Source organism: Cupressus sempervirens, chromosome 6 (genome assembly GCF_028749045.1).
Source record: "Cupressus sempervirens isolate cs-2001-9-10 chromosome 6, ASM2874904v1, whole genome shotgun sequence".
In the NCBI taxonomy this organism is placed as follows: Eukaryota; Viridiplantae; Streptophyta; class Pinopsida; order Cupressales; family Cupressaceae; genus Cupressus; species Cupressus sempervirens.
The window spans coordinates 40,303,675-40,322,984 of record NC_143123.1 but is presented as its reverse complement, the minus strand read 5'-3'; the positions used below and the strand labels follow the sequence as shown (position 1 = coordinate 40,322,984).

Genomic DNA, 19,310 nt, shown 5'->3' with positions numbered 1-19,310 from the left:
AAAGTGACGACCGGGCACACACCATTCCAGTTAATGTTTGGACAGGAAGCAGTGGTTCTAGTAGAATTCATGATTCCGAGTCTCCGAATAGCGTTGGAAAACAGACTGGATGATGACAGAAGCTTACAAGAGCGATTGAATAATTTGAATAAATTGGAGGAGAAACGGTTGTTGGCACAGTGGGCAACGGAAGTGGCACAGAGAAGACGCAAACTCTGGCATGATAAGCATCTGAAACGTAGCAGATTCCAGCCGAGACAGTTAGTATTGAAGTATGACGGCCGTAATGAAATCAAGCCGAGCAAATTCAAAGTGCGATGGGTTGGACCATATAATATTCGAGAAATTGGCGAGAATGGGGTAATCAAACTGGCGACCTTGGACGGACAGGAGATGACTCAGTCAGTTAATGGATCCAAGTTGAAACCATATTGTGCAAGCCAGTTCTCATCGTCATTGAATCCACCATCGTCGTCAGTACAGAACTTCTTGGCGGCAACGTCATCCGGAGGTACTGCTTTTATTTGATGTATTCAAATTTCTAAATATATATATATATATATATATATATATATATATAAAACAAAAAAAATTTATAAAAAAAAAGGGGGCCGCGGACAGAAATGCCCGCAGGCTGAAAGTCTCGCTAGCAGCTGCTGTCCACGGGTTATTAAAAGCCCCGCGGGCAGATGTCCGCGGGCTTAACATTTTATAAATCCTCGCCCAGTTAGCCGCCGGCGAAAGAATGGGCCGCGGGTAGGAAAAGAAAGGCCCCGAGGAGGACAGGAAGGCCGCGGGTGAGGACAGAAAGGCCGCGGGGAGGACAGGACCCAATCTCAACTGAATCTTTTCGCCCAATGGTTTCACCTTGCAACAACGCTTGACAAAGAGCCTGTCCATCCTTTATGATTCGCAATTCCTCTTGAAGTGATCTCTTTTGATCGGCCATATTCAATAACTCTTCCCTCAATCGTTCTTCAAGATCCGACTCCTCTAAGGCATTCAACCTCCTCTCATGCAACTGAAGCCAATCCTTATGCTTCAACTGTTTATCGTAAATGGAAGGAGTGGAGCACGGTTTGGAATGCAAATGATGCGGTTGCAAGAATTCAAATACTAGAAAAAGGGGGGACAATCACACACAGTTGTTGGCAAGTATTGATTTAATTGGCAGCACTGTTGATTAAGATTTGTCTTCTCCTTTTCCGCGGGCTGAGATTTTTTTATAACGGACGAAGGAAACAAAATAAGAAGAAATAAGTCATTGTTGCATGGAGTCAGCAGGCAAGCGGAAGCCATGGAAGAGTCAGTTGGCGGCAAATATGGAGAAGAATTCAAGAGTTTTGGCATCAAGGATTCGAGTTGTAGGCCCTTCCGGTTCCAGTAGCAAGAAATAGAAAACCAAGGAGGAACTCACCTATCTCACTGTCCAGTTTGAGAGTCTTAGTGGAAGCGAATGCTGGAAGTGGTGGCAGGAGACCCCCGAGGAAGACCAAATTAAACAGATTTTGCGGCGGGCACAGGTACATTGGGCATTTTAGCTTCCCACTTTTTCCATCCGGTTGTTTGAATCAGTATTGCACACTATGATAAAAACATATATCGCCCGGAGCAGAATAAGTACATTCCTATACAAAGAACATCAGATGTTAGTATCTTTTAAACCGAGGGATTTCACTAGAGTTTTCGGCATCCCTGGCCCCGATGGGAGGAAAGTGGAAATCAGGAATCATAAACTGTCACGGGAATGGAAGGAGCATTGGATAGCTCTAGTATGCAGGGATCTTACACCCGTGGAGAGGGAGACAGTAGTTCAGGGGACAAAGTGCAGAGGGCTTCGAAGAGACTTTATTCGGGAGGGTCATTGGCGTTGTATCATGGACGTTATCAAGAGCAGGTTGACAGGCGCCACCCGGGCCTCAGGTATTGCATTGCCGCAGATTGTGTTTATGAATGGTATCATGCAGGGAGTGGTATATGATTGGGCCTCAGTACTTGCCGACAGGATGGAGGAATTCATGATGCTTCAGCACCGAACATTTTTCATGCCGCACCATGCCATCGGGTTGTTTCTAGAGGCTGCAGCTAGCCAGATTCCAATGGGTGGCTTTGAGGCTCCTCCAAGGGGCAAGTTGGCAGACGGGGAGCCTCCCATATTCTACTGGCGACACTTAGATATAGGAGGGTCAGCAGCAGGTCACAAGAAAGTACTCCACGAATTGGCCCCTTCCGGGGAGACAGATAGCGGAAGGGAGGGCACTTCGATGAGTGACGGGGTTGAATCTGTGGAAGAAGAGGAGAGCACATCGGCTAAAGTTGACGGTGAGACAGCGGGTGGTGGGTCCACATTCTTTACCCCGCCTCAGCTGTCAACTTCAGCGCACTTGACTACCTCTTCGACAGTCATTCCGGCCTTTGGTCAGCGCCATGCCCCGGTTCTTATGACTCCTCCAGAAGAGGCAAATGTCCCACGGACAGTGATGGAGGTGGTTCCACAGACAGTAACGGATGCCGTCCCACGGATAGTTTCCGAGTCATTGCCGACGGCTGTAGCGGAGGTGATTCTAGTTGCACTAGCAGATGTCACCGTCGCAGTCACATTGAGAGAACAGTTGCCACCGCCACAATCTGAGCCGTAGGTTCGGTTGGAGGTCATTGATTGTGATGCAGTGGTCACCGTTTCATCATCCTTTTTAGCAGAGGCCGAGTCAGCCCAGCTAGTACCGAAGATGAACATGGAGCTTGTGTAGGTCGATCAACCGGAGGTGATGTGAGTTTCTGAGGCAGCAGTTCTGACTCACTCTTGCCAAGCGGGGTCTATTCAGTCTCCTAAGCGTTCAGGAACATGGCCAGCGGTACCAGAGCCTCAGCTTCAGGTGGAGGGAATGCCACATGCCGTGGTTGCGCCAACAACAGATATGGCGGCATCGGATGTGGGCATGGCTCCCGCTGATGAGGAGGAAAACATTGATGCAGAATGGTCATTGGAGGCCTTCGCCAAGGAGGACTATGGGTCAGATGAGGACAGGTGCCGGGATTACCTCAGGACTATGAATTCTGCATTGAAGAAGGGCCACGATGTGGCAATTCAGGCCTTGACTTGGCGGAGGGAGTGGCACTTGATTAGAGCATATATCCATGGGATTTGTCCTCGGCGATTTCAGACTTGCTTTATAGATAGGGGCTGGCCGGCAACGGAGACAGCTGAGATGTTGGCAGATTGGGCCACTGAGCCGGAGTTGGGACCAGTGACACCCCTATGATGAAGCTGGCACATGAGATTGTGGGACTGTACAAAGATGTTTATTACGGTCGTCAGCATGCGGAGGCAAACAGGGTTGCAGCAGAGAGATCATTGGCAGCCGCTGACTTGGCCGACCAGCAGGCAGCATGGGCCACAGAGCAGGCAGTACTACTGGCAGATTTGGCAGCAGCGTTGCAGGAGAGGGATGTGGCCTTGCAAGGTACGGAGGCAGCGGTTCGAGATAAGGATGCGACTGAGCACGAGATGCAGTTAGCCAGGACGCAAGCCATGGACGCGACACTTCTTCTAAAGGAGGCCGTCGAAGTTAATTCTTAGATTCAGACAGATCTCCGCATCAGGACAGAGCAGGTGTATGAGTTACATCACCAGCAGCACACTTCTGGGACGCCCCCTTCTCTCTAGTTTCTTCTGTGGTTTGTAAGTTGTCTCCTAATTTTGTTAGTCGTTAGGAGACGACTGTTTTTTTTGGGGGGGATGGTGTTAGTCGATTGGATAGTTCCGGCAGTATTTTCTAGTTTGCAGCCGACAGTCCGGCAGTGTTTTGTATTCAGTAGCCGACGGTCCGGCAGTGTTTCGGTATTCTGTAGCCGACAGTCCGGCGGTAAATAATTTGTAGCGGATAGAATAATTGTGGCTGACAGACTCCTTCGGGAAGGTTCGGCGGTAGTATTTATAGCCCGTCTGGGATCATTGTAAATCATCATTCATCTACTATTGCGAATATAATTTTGCTGTTCGTATTCATTTTCTGTATGTGTTCATTTTCTTTACCTGTATGGTAAACATTTGGTGTTAGCCGATTGGATAGTTTCGGCAGTATTTTCTAGTCTGTAGCCGACGGTCTGGCAGTGTTTTGTATTCTATAGCCGACGGTTCGGCAATGTTTCGGTATTCTATAGCCGACGGTCCGGCGGTAAATAATTTGTAGCGGATAGAATAATTGTGGCCGACAGACTCCTTCGGAAGGTTCGGCGGTAGTAAATGTGCCTTTAGAATTGCCGCCTCCAGGCACTATCTGAGTATTGTACGTTGCCTTAGACAACTGGAGGACTCTATATTCATTATTCCTTATGCCTCTTCACCTGCAAAAGGTCGTATGGATCATGCCTATTGAAACACCCTTCACGCCGTACGGTGGATACTAGTCATCTTGAAACTGTACTGTATCTAGCCGTACGGTGCAGGCATATATGACCACCGTATGGTACTTTTTCATCTTTTTTTTTTTTTATGGATAAGAATAGCAGAACTCCTATTATATTCGCATACGCCAAGATATTACATTATGCATATGATGCTGATGATTACAATGATCCCAAAGGGGGGTATTTATACATCTCGAGGACCCTTCTCGAAGGTGTCCGTCGGCTACATACAACATGTCGGCTACATAATAAGAAGCTTCCCGATACTGACGTCAAACCTTTCTGATACTGACGACATACATCCCGATACACACCCTGTCGGCCGATACCGATAACATACATCCTGATACTGTCAACATACATCTTGATACAATATTTACTGTCGACAAGTGAGGAGCTGATTGCTTAGTAAAGCATTTGGGGTGATATTGTGAATTAAGTGATTTCCGTGCTGTACATTCTGTAGCTTGGAAGACAGCATGTTTTCGGCATTCCTTCACATTTAAATCTGGAGCCTGTTATTATTTGTTTAGTATCAAAAACTTCTAGTTAAATTTCTTTGCAAATTGGTGTGCTACATCTGCATCCTTAAGCACTCCTTTCATGCTGTATGTTGGGTGCTGAAGTATTGGATATCTTGGCCGTTTTTCCTCATTGAAATTGGATGCGTCGATTGGGTTTTGGTTTGCAGTCGGGCTAGCAAACCCTTGGTCTTCTGGTGTCTTGTTTGCCCTTGCAGCTGGGGTGATTTCTTCTCCAAGTTGGGGGCACCCTTCCCTTGTGAATCCATGCCACCTTTTTCCTACACTTGGCACTGCATTCTGAAGCAATCTGGGCAGCATTTACAGTCCATATCAGTCTGCCTGCAAAACTAAGATTTGGGTGATTTTGGTGAGGGCTTTCTCAACAGAAGTGCTGTTTTTCTAGGGTCATGTGCCTAAATCAGTGCTGCCAATTTGTGATCAGAGGTCTGTGCATATACACCTATAATAGTGAATTTTCCTTAATGTCTGGGCTGTACAAGTGATCGCTTTTGTTAAAAGGAATTGTGGCTTACAATTATCAGGTTCCATTATTATTTAGTTGTTATTTTTGCTGCCCGATTTGGGTTAACTATAAATTGCAAGTCCATCTTCAATTTCACTGTAATTGCATTTTACTTCAGTATTATGCATATTATAGAATTTGCCCATTCGATTCGGTATTTATATTAATGCAATTACATCTTCCAAAGAAAAACCAAAACACAAGGAAAGACAAAACAAATAATTTGCATTTCAGCAGAGACATTTAGAGTCATTACTGTATTAGTGCATGTTCGCTAAGTGTTCGACAAAATGCCAAAGTATTGATTAGTAAAGGGAAACTGATGTTGTTCAATTTGTAACTGGTCAGGGTTATTTCATTATCTAAAATTTTCTAAAATAAACATGCCTGGCATGTTTATAGATAAGCAAGAGATACTATTAGATTTCAGGAAAAATGGCTTTATGCTACCATTCCAGTGATGTCTTATACATTTCTGTTTCCTTTTTGACTTCGTTAGTATTTGTTCCTGTACTTGATTTTTTTCATTTTTTGTATCATAAAGTATTATTTCGTCATGTTTGATATTATATATGGATTTCCTATAAACAACGTTTTGATTGAAGTACTTTTACATTCTTGTAGGTTAGACAAGTGATGGTAGATGAGCAAACAAAGGTTGTTAGTGGGGTGAGTTATTTAGATTTTGTCATGTACTGCAACTGTATAAGAGAATATTTGTACCAACTATGACTGTAGAAACTAGATAATGATGATGAATATTTGGTTTTAATTTGCTTGAGTGATATTATATTCAGGTTTTGTTATCAGATGGAACTCAAATAAATGCTCCTGTTGTCCTCTCAAATGCAACACCATGGGTTACTTTTATGGTAAAGAGAGCTTAAAAATCTTGCATATTCTTTTCTAATACCATGATGGACAGTTGTGACCAACTTAAAAAGCTCAGTATGATATATGCGCATTGAAAGCATTAAGTGCTTTTTGAAGACTCTTTATTCATGAGACAGTTGACTGCTGCAGAAATTAACACCTGCCAATGTTTTATCTGAAGTCTTTCTGAATGCTGTTAAGGGCTTGGACTACTCCTCGGTAAAGTTTCTTGTACCAATAAAGTTATTTAGTCAGTAAAGGCTCACTTTAGCAACTACTTGTAGAACAGTCTGAAGAAGAAAACATATTTCAATGCATATTTTTAAGATTCACGACAAAATAATAAAATGCCTGTTGCACATGCCATTGCTCCCAATGAAGGATTCATGCTGATATGAAACATTGTATGGATCTTATAATTGCTTAATAAATTAATTATAATAAATGATAACACTCAGTTCTGTGTCTACATGCTTAAGAAAACTTAGTTTTGTGTCTATATGTTGAAGAAAGTCAATTGCTATAGGTTGAAATCATCAACTTTCACTTGGTAAATGCTAAATGTGAGACATGTCAGTATGATTAAATTGATAACATTGAAATTGTAATAAGAATGGTTTATGGGCATCAACGAACTAATGAAATTGAACTGCTTGTTTTTTATTTAAAAAAAAAAAGTAGGGATCAAAGCCACAATGCCACAACCTTTCTCAATTCATTGATTTAATTCTAATCATCATTTATTAAATATATACTTACAATCATTTACAATCAGCATCCTATTCGTTAACTGTAATAATATAATTATATATGTTTAAAAGGAGCTTTACAGTTGATGTCAAACTAGTGTCCATCTTCTTATAACTGCCTTGTAGGATTCAGCTTTTCACACATACACATGAACATGCACACACACACATATATAATGAAAAGACACCCATAACAAAACAATGGAATGGGTTGGGGTGAGCACTCACGCGAACCCAGCACCATTCATATGCATTTTATATATATTATTTAGTTGTTTTCTTCTTTATTTAACATACAAATGTACATTCTTTTAATTGATGAAATACAAAATTTGTACTTGTCCACCCTCCTTGAGAACCCACAAAACCAATTTTAAATTTTGGTCTCCGAATTGCATTTACTCATATCACAATTTTTGATATTCTATAAATTTGTAATTGCTAAGACATCATATACTTAACCCTTACCGATGAACATTAACCCTAACCTAAGCTTATTTAATTACTCCATATTGCCACTATCAACATTTGCGTAGTCATCGTATGGAGAAGACAGTCCTACATCATCCCTTGCCATGTCCGGTTTACTGTTTGTAGCTATATTTGCACTCCTAGGTCGTCTTTGTTTTCTTCTTGGCCTTATAACCACTAGAGATAGAATTTGAATCTTTTCAACCTTTACATTTGACGTTGCCAATGTCAGCCGACTGGATGGTTCCGGCGGTATTTTGTATTCTGTAGCCGACGGTGCGTCGGTGTTTCTGTATTCTGTAGTTGACGGTCCGGCGGTTCTTCTGTATTCTGTAGCCGACGGTTCGGCGGTGTTTCTGTATTCTGTAGCCGACGTCGTCGGTAAATAGTTTGTAGCGGATAGAATATTTGTGGCCGACGGACTCCTTCGGGAAGGTTCGGCGGTAGTATTTATATCCCGTCTGAGATCATTGTAAAGCATCATTCATCTACTATTGTGAATATAATTCTGCTATTCGTGTTCATTGTCTGGATGCGTTCATTTCTTTTACCTGTACGGTAAACATTTGGCACCGTTGCCGGACCGTCGGCTATAGAATACAAAATACCGCCGGAACCATCCAGTCGGCTGATAGCCAAGAAAGGTTCATATCCCTCTACTATGAGGCATTCATTCCTCCAGTCATTACTTGGGGCCACCTGCATCTGGAGCTATTTTTGGGGAGAAATCAATATCTTTGGATGTTTGACTGTTGTTTTTAGAAGGCTTTAATGTCTTTTATTATTAGTAATGGGTGTTTTGCCACCTCTTCCTTAGGTTGTTGCACATGCTTTGGCCTTGCAACTACAAAGTAGTCTTCTAGGTAGGGAGCCATAAAGTTTTCATCTACATTTTGCATGGCTACATCCATACCCCCTTGTAACTCCTTAAAAGCCTTTCTTTCTGCATAATTGTATTACTTAAGGTTTTTGAGACCCCAAAACTAGTAGAGTGGAAGCAAAAGTGGCTGGAATGTCATAATTTAGCTTGAATCTAAATTCACAATTAATAAACTCCCTTCCCTCCTTCTAGATCTCCCCTATTGCATAGCTTGCCAGATTATCTAGGTTGTTTGGAATACCGCTGCATCTCTCATGCTTGACTTTCCCCTTAATAGCCATCATCCTATTGTCATCCTCCGATATTAGACACAAAGACAATTGCATGATAATGATTGGATTCTGTCCTCAAAACCTTTACAATATAATGGTAATCATGCCTGCCACTCACTTTCACTAAATGAATGCCGCTAAATGTTTCGAGAAGTGATATCTATGTTGGCTGTAGTATTTGAAGGCCTCTTTGATTAATCTCTAAGAAACAAACATTTCAAGAAATAATTGCTCCTAAGTTAACATCAAGATGTTAATTGAAATTCTAACCTTGTGTAGAATTTACCATGAGACCCATGATATTTGCCATGTCATCACTCATGTTGCATGACTTGGCTTGGACCTCTTTATATGTTCATCTTATCTAAACACCAACCAATCTTATATTATACTATTGTCTTCTAAATATGACCTTCTCGGATACTCTTTAATCTTAATCATTAAAATTTGAAATTTTAATAGTAATGGTTAAAAGACGATGGGTAAGCCGAATAGAGGTAGAGATTTATTCTAGCTTAAACCAAGCAAGCGATGACATGGCCTACACCGTGGGTTTTATGTAAGGATCTAGAGAAAGCTAGAACTTAATCAATTTCTAGAAAAACGAGCAGGAACAATTATTTGGTGAAATGCCTTTACTTCAATGCATTAACTAAGTGTCACTCCACACATGTTGTGACCAACATAGATGCTCTTTCGTGGATCATCATGACATACAATCATTTCAAGATATTTAAGAACACTTATTTGTTGAAAGTGAAGAGTAAAACGATGAAAAATATATTTCTTCTAAGCAGATATAGAGGATGGAATAGGTGCACTATTGTTGAATCAACTTTGACTTTGCTAGTCGAAGATGATAATAGGATGATGGCGTTTAGGGGGAAGGTTGAGCATAAGAGATGGGGTAGGATCCTGAATGAAATGGATGATTTGGCCACCCGTGCGGTAGGGGAGGTTATGGGGGAGGAGTTTATCAACTATGAATTCTGATTTCGGGTAAATTGTGACTTCTTGTCCACCTTCGTTTCCATTTTGTTCGTTATGGGGATTTAGAAATTCAAAAAAATACATCTAATGCATAAGGGTCTTTAAGGAGATACTGGGGTGTTTGGAGATAGTTGTGCAAAATATAGATGCAAGTTTTATGATCCTTTGTCTGATAGAGTACAATGAAGCCGCATGGTTTGAGGATGTTTGCAATCTTGAGGAGGGTGTGGTAAAGCACCCATTACTAATAATTAAGTACATTAGAGCCTTTAGAGAACAAAAGATTCGCAATGCTAGAAATATTGATTTCCTCCATAAATGGCTCCACTAGAAGGCAACACTGGGCAATGACCAGGGGAGGGAATACCTTATCGCAAAGGCCTATGAACCTTTCTCAGACATGCCAAATGTGGAGGTAGAAAAGATTCAAGTACTTCTGTCGGTGGTGAGTAGGGAAAGCAAACAAAAGAGGAATCCAAAGAAGGCAGATAGAGTTGCAAAGATAAACTTGATCATGATTGTGGATATTGCAAGATTGTCTTCTCCAGGTGAAGAGTCTCCATCTGCATGGTGACTGTGTCTTTGTAGATCATTGTTTGTTGGATTAGCAAAGCAATATGTAATGGTCTGCAGAGCTCTAGGGTTCTATAGTACGTAATAAAGTACTTAGCATTAGTTAAGCTTTGTCGGGTCACGTAGTTATGAAGCAAGGGGATGCATCTGTTGGTTTTCCCATCCAATGGACCATCATATAAGAACTATGAATTATGATTAATTTGCTCACGTTTTAATAATCAATAAAAGAATAACATTTCTTGACCATTTAGTATTTTGGTACGGTTAACAAATGCTCTTTTAGTACCATTGAATCTTTGTTGTATTACTCTATTTATCTTGTGAGAATAGCCATTCTATATTTTGTCGTTGTTGCCTAAGTCTGAACCTAGAGGTCGTTTGAGAGGCAGGATGGATTAATGGGAAGCCCCTTCCTACTATGTATATGAGTAATGAACAGTGATGGTGAAGAGGAGGAAATTACTAGAGAAGATCACTTGATAAATGATCTGGTGATGACCTGGGAATTATTTGTCAACCAGTATGTGCAAAGGGAAGCTTGTGGGAGAGTGGTTCCAAAGAGCACGGTAGGGAACGAACTTTCGATACCATTAATGGTGAACAATCTACTTGAATAAATTCCTCGACTGATGGCAAGAAACTTGGTATGCATGGAGGAGGAAAGAGCGGAAACAAAAGAGAACGAAGAAGGCAACAATTGCTCCAACAGTTTGCTGAAAGGACATGGGAATGGGAATTGGAGGAGCGTGATAATTCACGGAAGATAATTAGGCACTAAACCAATATAAGCCCCTGATTCCACAGAAATATCCGAGGCAGGTGCTAGAGGAAGAAACTGAGGAAGTCACTTTGAGGACGTTACGCCTCTAACAACAGGAGGAAAGACGTTGTTACCTAAGGGGATAGCTTCTGAATCCAAGAAGGGTTGATTAAACACACAATAGAAGGAATAACCAATTTGGATATCTCCAAGACACTTGGAAGGCAAAGTGCAGAAATCCTAAAACCCCTGCATGCAGAGAGAAGGAGATACTATTGGGACAAGCACCTAGGAATCTAGCTTGGCAGGAGGGAGCGTCCCATTAGGAAGAAGGTTCCTGACAAGAGGGAGCTTCTCGACAGGAGAGAGCCTCCCATCAGGAGGGAGTATCTTGTCAAGAAGGAGCATCCTTGCAAGAGGGAACATCGTGCCAGGTGGGAGTGTCTCAACAGGGGGGAAGAATAGTAGAAGAAAGGCAATGGGGAAACAAAAACTCCCTAGATTCATGGGGGACAACTCAAAGGGTCTTGTACGTCATTGTAAAACATGCATAACCATATGGCAAGCAAATGGAGAGAATAATGGAATGAATGGCTAAAAGCTAAGTCACAAGGTTTGAGTTTGACAAGGATGAAGTTCGACAAGTCAAAAAACTCGAAAAAAAATTCGACATTAAATTTGCCTCATGTAATTCTTAGAAAATTATGTTATTTATTATTATATGTTTGAGTTTCATGCAAGGAACTTTTCAATTCAAAACTACAATGAAAAACATTTGTTCATGTCCAACAATATATCCATTGTATAATTAGAATAGTTTGAGATTACAAAAATAGATTTGAACTTATTAAAAAAAAATATATCACATTTATAAGATATAACCCATAAGAAACATGTGAAATCATGATTACAAAGTTCTTTTACTATCCAAAAGATAGATCAGCATTTTATACTTTAGAACTTCAAAATAGCTCAAAATTATCAAAAGTATGAAGATAGTTTTTGTTAAAATATTATAGTCAAAAGTCAATACTATAAAACTTTAAAAAAGCTCCATGTTATCAAGAGCACTTGGCTGATTTGCTGTAGAATCATCATCAGTGTCGCTACTTAGCTCAACATCCAAGAAGTGTGGTTCCTCTAGAGGTCCAGTTGCCATGTGTTCTGAATTTCCCTTTTGTGAAGAAGATGTGGAGTCCTTTGCTGATTTGTTCATGAGCAATTTCAAATTGCTGGGAACATAAACAAGATCTTCCATCTTTCTGAACAACAGCTTGTTCCTTTTTTTAGAATGAATCTGGTCAAAATAGCTCTAGTTCCTCTCACATGTTGATGAACTTGTTTCCTGACTCAATACTCTAATGGCAAAGCACTGCAATTCAGGAGTTTGTGCCCCATAGCTCATCCACCATCTATAACTAGTTACCTCAGCTCATGCCATGTCATATTGTAGTGCTTCCATTCCAAATGTCCCTTTTGCTTTCTTGTGTCTCCAACATTGGTCCGTGATCAGAGTTTTAGTGTCTTGATCCCACTCATACCTGCTAATGGCATCATAAAGGCCTTCCATAATTTCACTATCACTTTGTCTATCAATATGAAATAACTTGGGCTCCAAATAGCAAGCTGCTGCATGTAGAGGTGTGTGCATCATTTCGCACTTGAAATCAATTGCTTCCCATATCTCCATGTACTCTGCTTCCACATTCTTCAACGCTCTCTGAATGAATTCTTTATAATTGTCCATGCTTTGATAAAGAATGCCAAGGCAAGGAGTGTCATGGACCACATACATTCAAAACCTTTGATTTACTTTCCCAAAAATTGCTGTTTAATATGATTTTCTGTATGTCCTTCCCCTTGACACTTTTCGAAATTGCTGAATTTTCCCACTCATTAGAACAAATCGTAGATCTCAAAGTTGCTTTTTCTTCAATTGCTTTCCTCAATGTGAAATAGAAAGAAGAAAACCTTGTGTCACAAGGCCTCAACAACTCTGTCAATGCATGTTTCCTATAAAGACTCAAGGTGAGACGATGGTTTCTGATGAAATTTATAACTGCTCTCTCTCTATAAATTGTTTCATGTATCCATGGGAACTTGGCCAAGTCATGAAGTAACAAATCCAAACAATTGGCTGCACATGGGCTCCAATAAATCTGTGGGTACTTCTCTACAATCAGCTTCCTAGCTCCCACACAATTCGCTAAACTATTAGTAACCGCCTGAACCACATTTTCTACCCCTACTTCAATAATGACTTCTTCTAATATCTAGAAAATATATGCTGAAGTTTTCTTTTGATTGATCAACTCCTTCAGGGGAAGCCACGAAAACATTAATTGAAGGCCTCTGACATATATGTAACCACCCATCACTCAATATGGTGCAACCTATTGTCTTTCAAGAGGCTTTGATCACATCTAACTTTCTTGTCACTCTCCCTTTGGACCTCTCTAAAAGAGTTGTTCTGAAAGCGTCTGAAGATAGAGGTGTGTAACCTTTATCAAAGTCTACTATTTTCACAACTGGATTACGGAAATTGGGATTCCTTGCCGAATTGAATGGAACATGACTTGTAGAAAATAATCAACCCATGCAGCATCCACCTCTTATCTCTCTATTGGTTTCCAAAAGTTGTTTAATGTTCCACTTTGTTTTATTACACCTGTGGCTATAGACTTGAGCAAATTAGAGGATGGCACAAATGTGAACCCAGACACATCCTCTTGAATTCTTTTCTTTTTCTATATCTTTTTATTGTCAACTTCACTCAAAAGGATAAGTTTTCTCTCTATATCAGCTACCATTTCATCAGTCCCGTGTGGACATGCTTTAATACCCCCACTAATACCAAGCAAGCGGTCTCTTGCCCTTGTTAAACTTCTTGTAAGATCTTTCGTACGATTAGTACAATAGAGTTTAGGATCATCTTTTGTCACATATTTCCATACTTCAAACTTTGATTTTTTGGGACCCATTCAATTACAGCCTCTATGATGCAAAAGAGAATTAATATTTTGAAGCATTCAATATCGGCCACTTTGTTTTATTGCACCTGTAGCTATAGACTTGAGCAAACTAGAGGATGACACATATGTGAATCTAGACATATCCTCTTGAATTCTTTGTTTTTCCTGTATCTTTTTGTGGTCAGCTTCTCTCAAAAGGGTTAGTTCTCTTTCTATATCAGCTACCATTTCATCAGTCACGTTATGACATGCTCTAACACCTCCTCCAGTACCCCCATCAATACCAAGTAAGTGGTCTCTTTTCGTTGTTAGACTTCCTATAAGATCTTTTGTACAATTAGTACACTAGAGTTTAGCACCATCTTTTGTCACATATTTCCATACTTAAGACTTTGATTTTTTGCAAGCCATTCATTTACAACTTGCATGATGCAAAAGAAAATTAATATTTGAAAGCATCCGATATTTTTTTGAAGACGTTAAAAGGAAATCTAATAAATAACTATTTCAAACTGTATAATGAAACATGAATAAATACCAAATTCTATTTTGATTAACTAGATACTAAAAACAAGAGCTTTCATTGAGCTGGAGTCCTTGCCTTATGTGAGGATAAAAATTAATTTAGAGTATATGTTTAAAGGTACAAAAAACTATCATGAAATGAAACCAATTCACTTAAGATTTGAACTATTTAGTTAAAATATATAAATTAAGTTTTAAATTATATTTGTAATAATTAATAATGTTTGTCAATTTTATCAATTATATATACACTTTAATTTTTGTTTGAATTTGTTTTTATAGTTATTTTATCAATGGTATTATACTTAACAATATATTTATAATTAGTTTAAGACCATTATTTATTTTTTATAAATATAATAATGTATTTTCTAATAATTTAAGAAATATATATTTTACTATTGTTTATATACAGTAAAATTAGAATTTAGATATAATGATTTATTGAATAAATAAAATTTATAATTAATCATAAGTTTTGTTGATTCAATTTTTAGACATATATTGTTATAAATAATTTTTACCATTTTAATTTGATTACGTTAATTTTATTTGAATTTATTAGTCTAATTGATTTATCAATAGTATAAAACTTATTAATAAATTTATATAATTTTAATAAATATAGTACAAACAACCTTGTTTTAAAAATATATATCTATAGTTCTATTGTTAAAGATTTAAACATTCAAAACTAAATAATTATTCAAATATTTAAAAATATAAACATTATATAAAAGCGACTGCATAGTTTTATAATTATAATATTCTTCAAACTTTAAAAAATGGTGGAGTGTTTGGGTTAATACATTTCGATGCAAAAGTTAGATTTTTCTAAAATTATTAAAATGTTGCTCTTCGTACATTTTGATCGGACGATGTGGGCAGGGTGAAGATATTGGGTGGAAATATGTTTGTTATAGTGGGTGCTTTTTCCAACTTATCTGACACAGATACACACTCACATATAATTAGTTTGTTCTTATCTTTTTGGTTGATTATTTAGTTTGAAAAAAAGAATTAATCCTAGCCAAATTATCTTTGGCCAATTAAAAAATAGAAATTAGTTTCTTAAAATTGATTTAAAAAAAAATATCCTCAGAAATTTTAGCTTATTCCGTAGTGATATATGTAAAAATTATTAATTGGGAGGACTAATAGCCCTTTTAAACTCTTATAAAAATAAAAAAGCCTATTCTTAAATTAAAAAATATTAAACTTTAACAGCTAAGTAAAATCTAAATCTAACAAAACCAAACCACTAAAGGGAGTAATCTATATGATTAAAATATAAAGTACAAACATAATACTTTTTCTATGTTTTAATATACATTAGTTGTTTATTTTATATACAAATAATAGATAATAAATAAAAATTACATTGTATAAATAAATTAATAATATTAATAATAAATAATGATATTAAGTCTAATTGATTTGCACTTTGCTTTAAAAATAAATAATACATACAAAATTAAGTAATTACAGAAAAGAAATATTAAAAGCGTACAAAAATAAATATAACATTTTAATTTAAATATTTATGTGATAATTTAATATATATAAAATCCCATTGTTTATTACTATTTTTTTATTATAAATATTTATATTAAAATATAAATCTATTATTACTTTTTGTTTAAAATCATAATTTTTTGTATTAAATTTTATATTTAAATAATTTATTATTGTTTTACTTTTAATATTTATAGTTTATTCATTATAATATTTTTATAGCTTTTAATGATCAAGTTTTTTTAAAAACCGTATATTATAATAATAAAATAAATCTAACTTAAAAACAATACATAACATCTATAAAAACTTAAAAACTATACAAAATCGAATGATGACTACCTCAACTTTGTCTCAATTCGTGTGAGCTGAAATATGTTTCTGTTCGCATGAGTTTCAGTAGTTGCTCAAGCCTCTAGCAAACAATGTTTCCAGCAGCCTCTAGCCTCTAGCGAACAATGTTTCTTGCAGCTTCCAGCCTCCAACAAATGGGACAAATAATTGTTGTAGCAGCCTCCACAAAAAATGATGTTTCCAACAGCCTCCAATGAAAGATGTTTCCAGTGGTTGCAGCCTCCAATGAACGAAACAAGGGTTTGAAAAACAATCAAAACGATTGCCTCTGATAAAAATTACAAAGCCTTAGAAGCCTCCAATAGGAACACTTACTGTTCATTGTCCCTTAGAAACCTCCAAAAGCCAACGCACCCGTTGATTTATTCACAGTGAATAAAAACATTTATTTATAACATTTTTAAAGCTGAAAACCCCTAAACAACCGACAATAAAATAATGTTTTTTAAAAATGACGACAAAATTTGAGCTGTACCAACTTTTAGCGAATTTTAACATTTTTTTTTCATTTTTTTAGGGTCACCTGAATTTTGAATTTCAAGCCAAAAATTCATCAAACCTTGTGACACAGGCTCAAAGAATTTCCAGCCACATTAAGAGCTATAGCCATTGATTGTTATACAAACCTGGAGACAGGTGTAACATCAGGATATTTTACAACTACAAATCAGCTAAATTTAATATTCTAATTATTTGATGAGATATATCTAAACTAATACTAAAGTTACTCTAAAATTCTAAATCTATTTTAATTACTGAATATCAAATTTATTCTATTGTTTGAGAATACTGAATTTTAACTCTAATCTAAATTATTGTAAGAAAAACTGCATCTAATATACTTAAAAGAATCAATTTATGATACATCTAATTACAGGGAAAGAATCTTTCAGTTTTATACATATATTACATAAAAGAAATAAAGAAACTTAAATAAAACAAAGATACGTACTGATTTACTTGAAGGACTTTTCCAATAAATTGACCAAGCTCTGACTTTGGTGAGAGGAGAAGCATTAACGTAGGCTTAACCTCCCAACCGCGGACCTTTTTACTTATCCCCACGAGTTCTAAATAAATAGAACAGCCCTCCCTACCCTGAGGTCAGGCTTGGAATGTTCATCGATCCAGTCATCGGAGTACTCAGGTGGGTTGAGGTCCCAACAACTATTCGATTGAATAGCTGAAGTATCAGGACAACAACGCGATCATTTTGTTGTGGCATGTTTGCCCTTTTATCGCCCTGGCCAGGGATTTCAGAGGTGGGTTTTTATAACCCGATTTCCACCACGCAGCTTGACAATAAATTTTCAAAGTGGATTTACATGAGCTTATCAAATTATTTTGAATATTATCAATTAATGATATCTTGTTTTTTTTTTGTGTCAAATTCATCTACACTTCACACCATCAACAGATTTTTAGATCGGTGATTCCTTGGTGCCTGAATTCGTTACATCTTATACTTATTGATGAGATTAAGATTCTGTATTCTCAGAATTTCTTTGGTACTCAGACTTGATCTTTATTACTGATTTTTGGTTGATTGAGACGGAATAGTTCATGACACAATCTACAGATTTATGATACAGGCTGATATTTGTATAGTTTTATAATCAAAAGCATTGTTGAATGAGTGGTAATATCAAACAAAATAAGATAAGTTCAAAAATCTTATTACCTCCCTTATCTATACTATCACCAGCATCAGTTACTTTTATTGCTAAACAATGTGTACAGGCTCTGTTGGTATTCTGCTAAAATGATAAGCACAAATGTAACATCAAGACTCAATCCGTGCACACAACTCCTTCACTCTGTTTCAACTCGACTCAGAAAGGAAGACAGAAAAAGATGGAAAAACGTGAGCAAAGGAATTAAAATCGTTTTGAGTACACCCTTACTTGTCTACAATATTCTGTGCGCCCTATTGGGTGATTCCTTCAATATACGCTGAATTCTATCGCCCAGATATGTGCAAGAATGACTTCACGTATGCTTAGATGTATGGTTTCGTGGCCAAGCAGAATGAGATTGCAGGCGAGGTATGGTCGAGCAGAAAGGTCGATGAATCTTTTAAGGAAATCTTGAAACGGATATCACACAGCAGAAAAACTTTCAAGGATAGCAAACTCGGGTTATTGGATGACAAATCTATGAGACCATGGCGGAAAATATGAACAGACAGAAATGTTGATATCCCCATACGGAAACGACAAAGGCAGTATATAAAAGATATTGATCGGCTTTACAACTTTTGCCATTACAAGACTATAATGCGATTTGAAATTCCATCGATTGGAAATATGAATCGATGGAACAAAAATGGAAAAAGTTGTATTAATATAATTTAATGTTATATTATTATTTTGGTTAAATTATAATTAAGTAAATACAAGGTGACATTATTGTATTATAGATCTTAATATAATAGTGCCACTTTGCAAATATTTAATTGTGATTTTAATCAAAGTAATGATATAATATTAAATTATATTACTATTTAACAAATAGAGGTAAGAATTTTTTAATTTAATTTTAAAATCTTATATTATTTTAACTCATGTAACCTTCCACTTTGAAATTTTGTTGTCAAGCTTTAACAATCTTGCCATGGAGACTTTTGATCAAACTTGATATTCCTGATAACTAGGTCATATGATCATCCCATTTCTGTATGACCTCATTTCGTAATGCTTCCCCTCCTTCTCGAGTCTTTATCCTGCAAACTTCAAAACAATCATTCTCGCCAAAAACATCAATTTCACAATTCATAATTTGTTAAATAATATCGTTAGGAATTCCATCATAAATAATAACTGATTGAACAACGGCTAGAAACTATATTCACTTCACATGAACACAACGGCTAGAAACTATATTCACTTCACATGAACACAACGGCTAAAACGATAT

General features: G+C 37.3%; 1 protein-coding gene across 1 annotated transcript in view; it reads left to right on the top strand.

Moving 5' to 3' along the window:
* LOC149551010 (FAD/NAD(P)-binding oxidoreductase family protein) overlaps positions 1-19,310 on the top strand; it is a 304,663-nt gene that overhangs the window by 180,485 nt on the left and 104,868 nt on the right. The window contains exons 9-11 of the mRNA XM_089786572.1: positions 6,082-6,126; positions 6,255-6,329; positions 6,481-6,549. Of these exons, the coding sequence (XP_089642698.1) occupies positions 6,082-6,126; positions 6,255-6,329; positions 6,481-6,549 (189 nt within the window). The remainder of the gene's footprint in view (positions 1-6,081; positions 6,127-6,254; positions 6,330-6,480; positions 6,550-19,310) is intronic.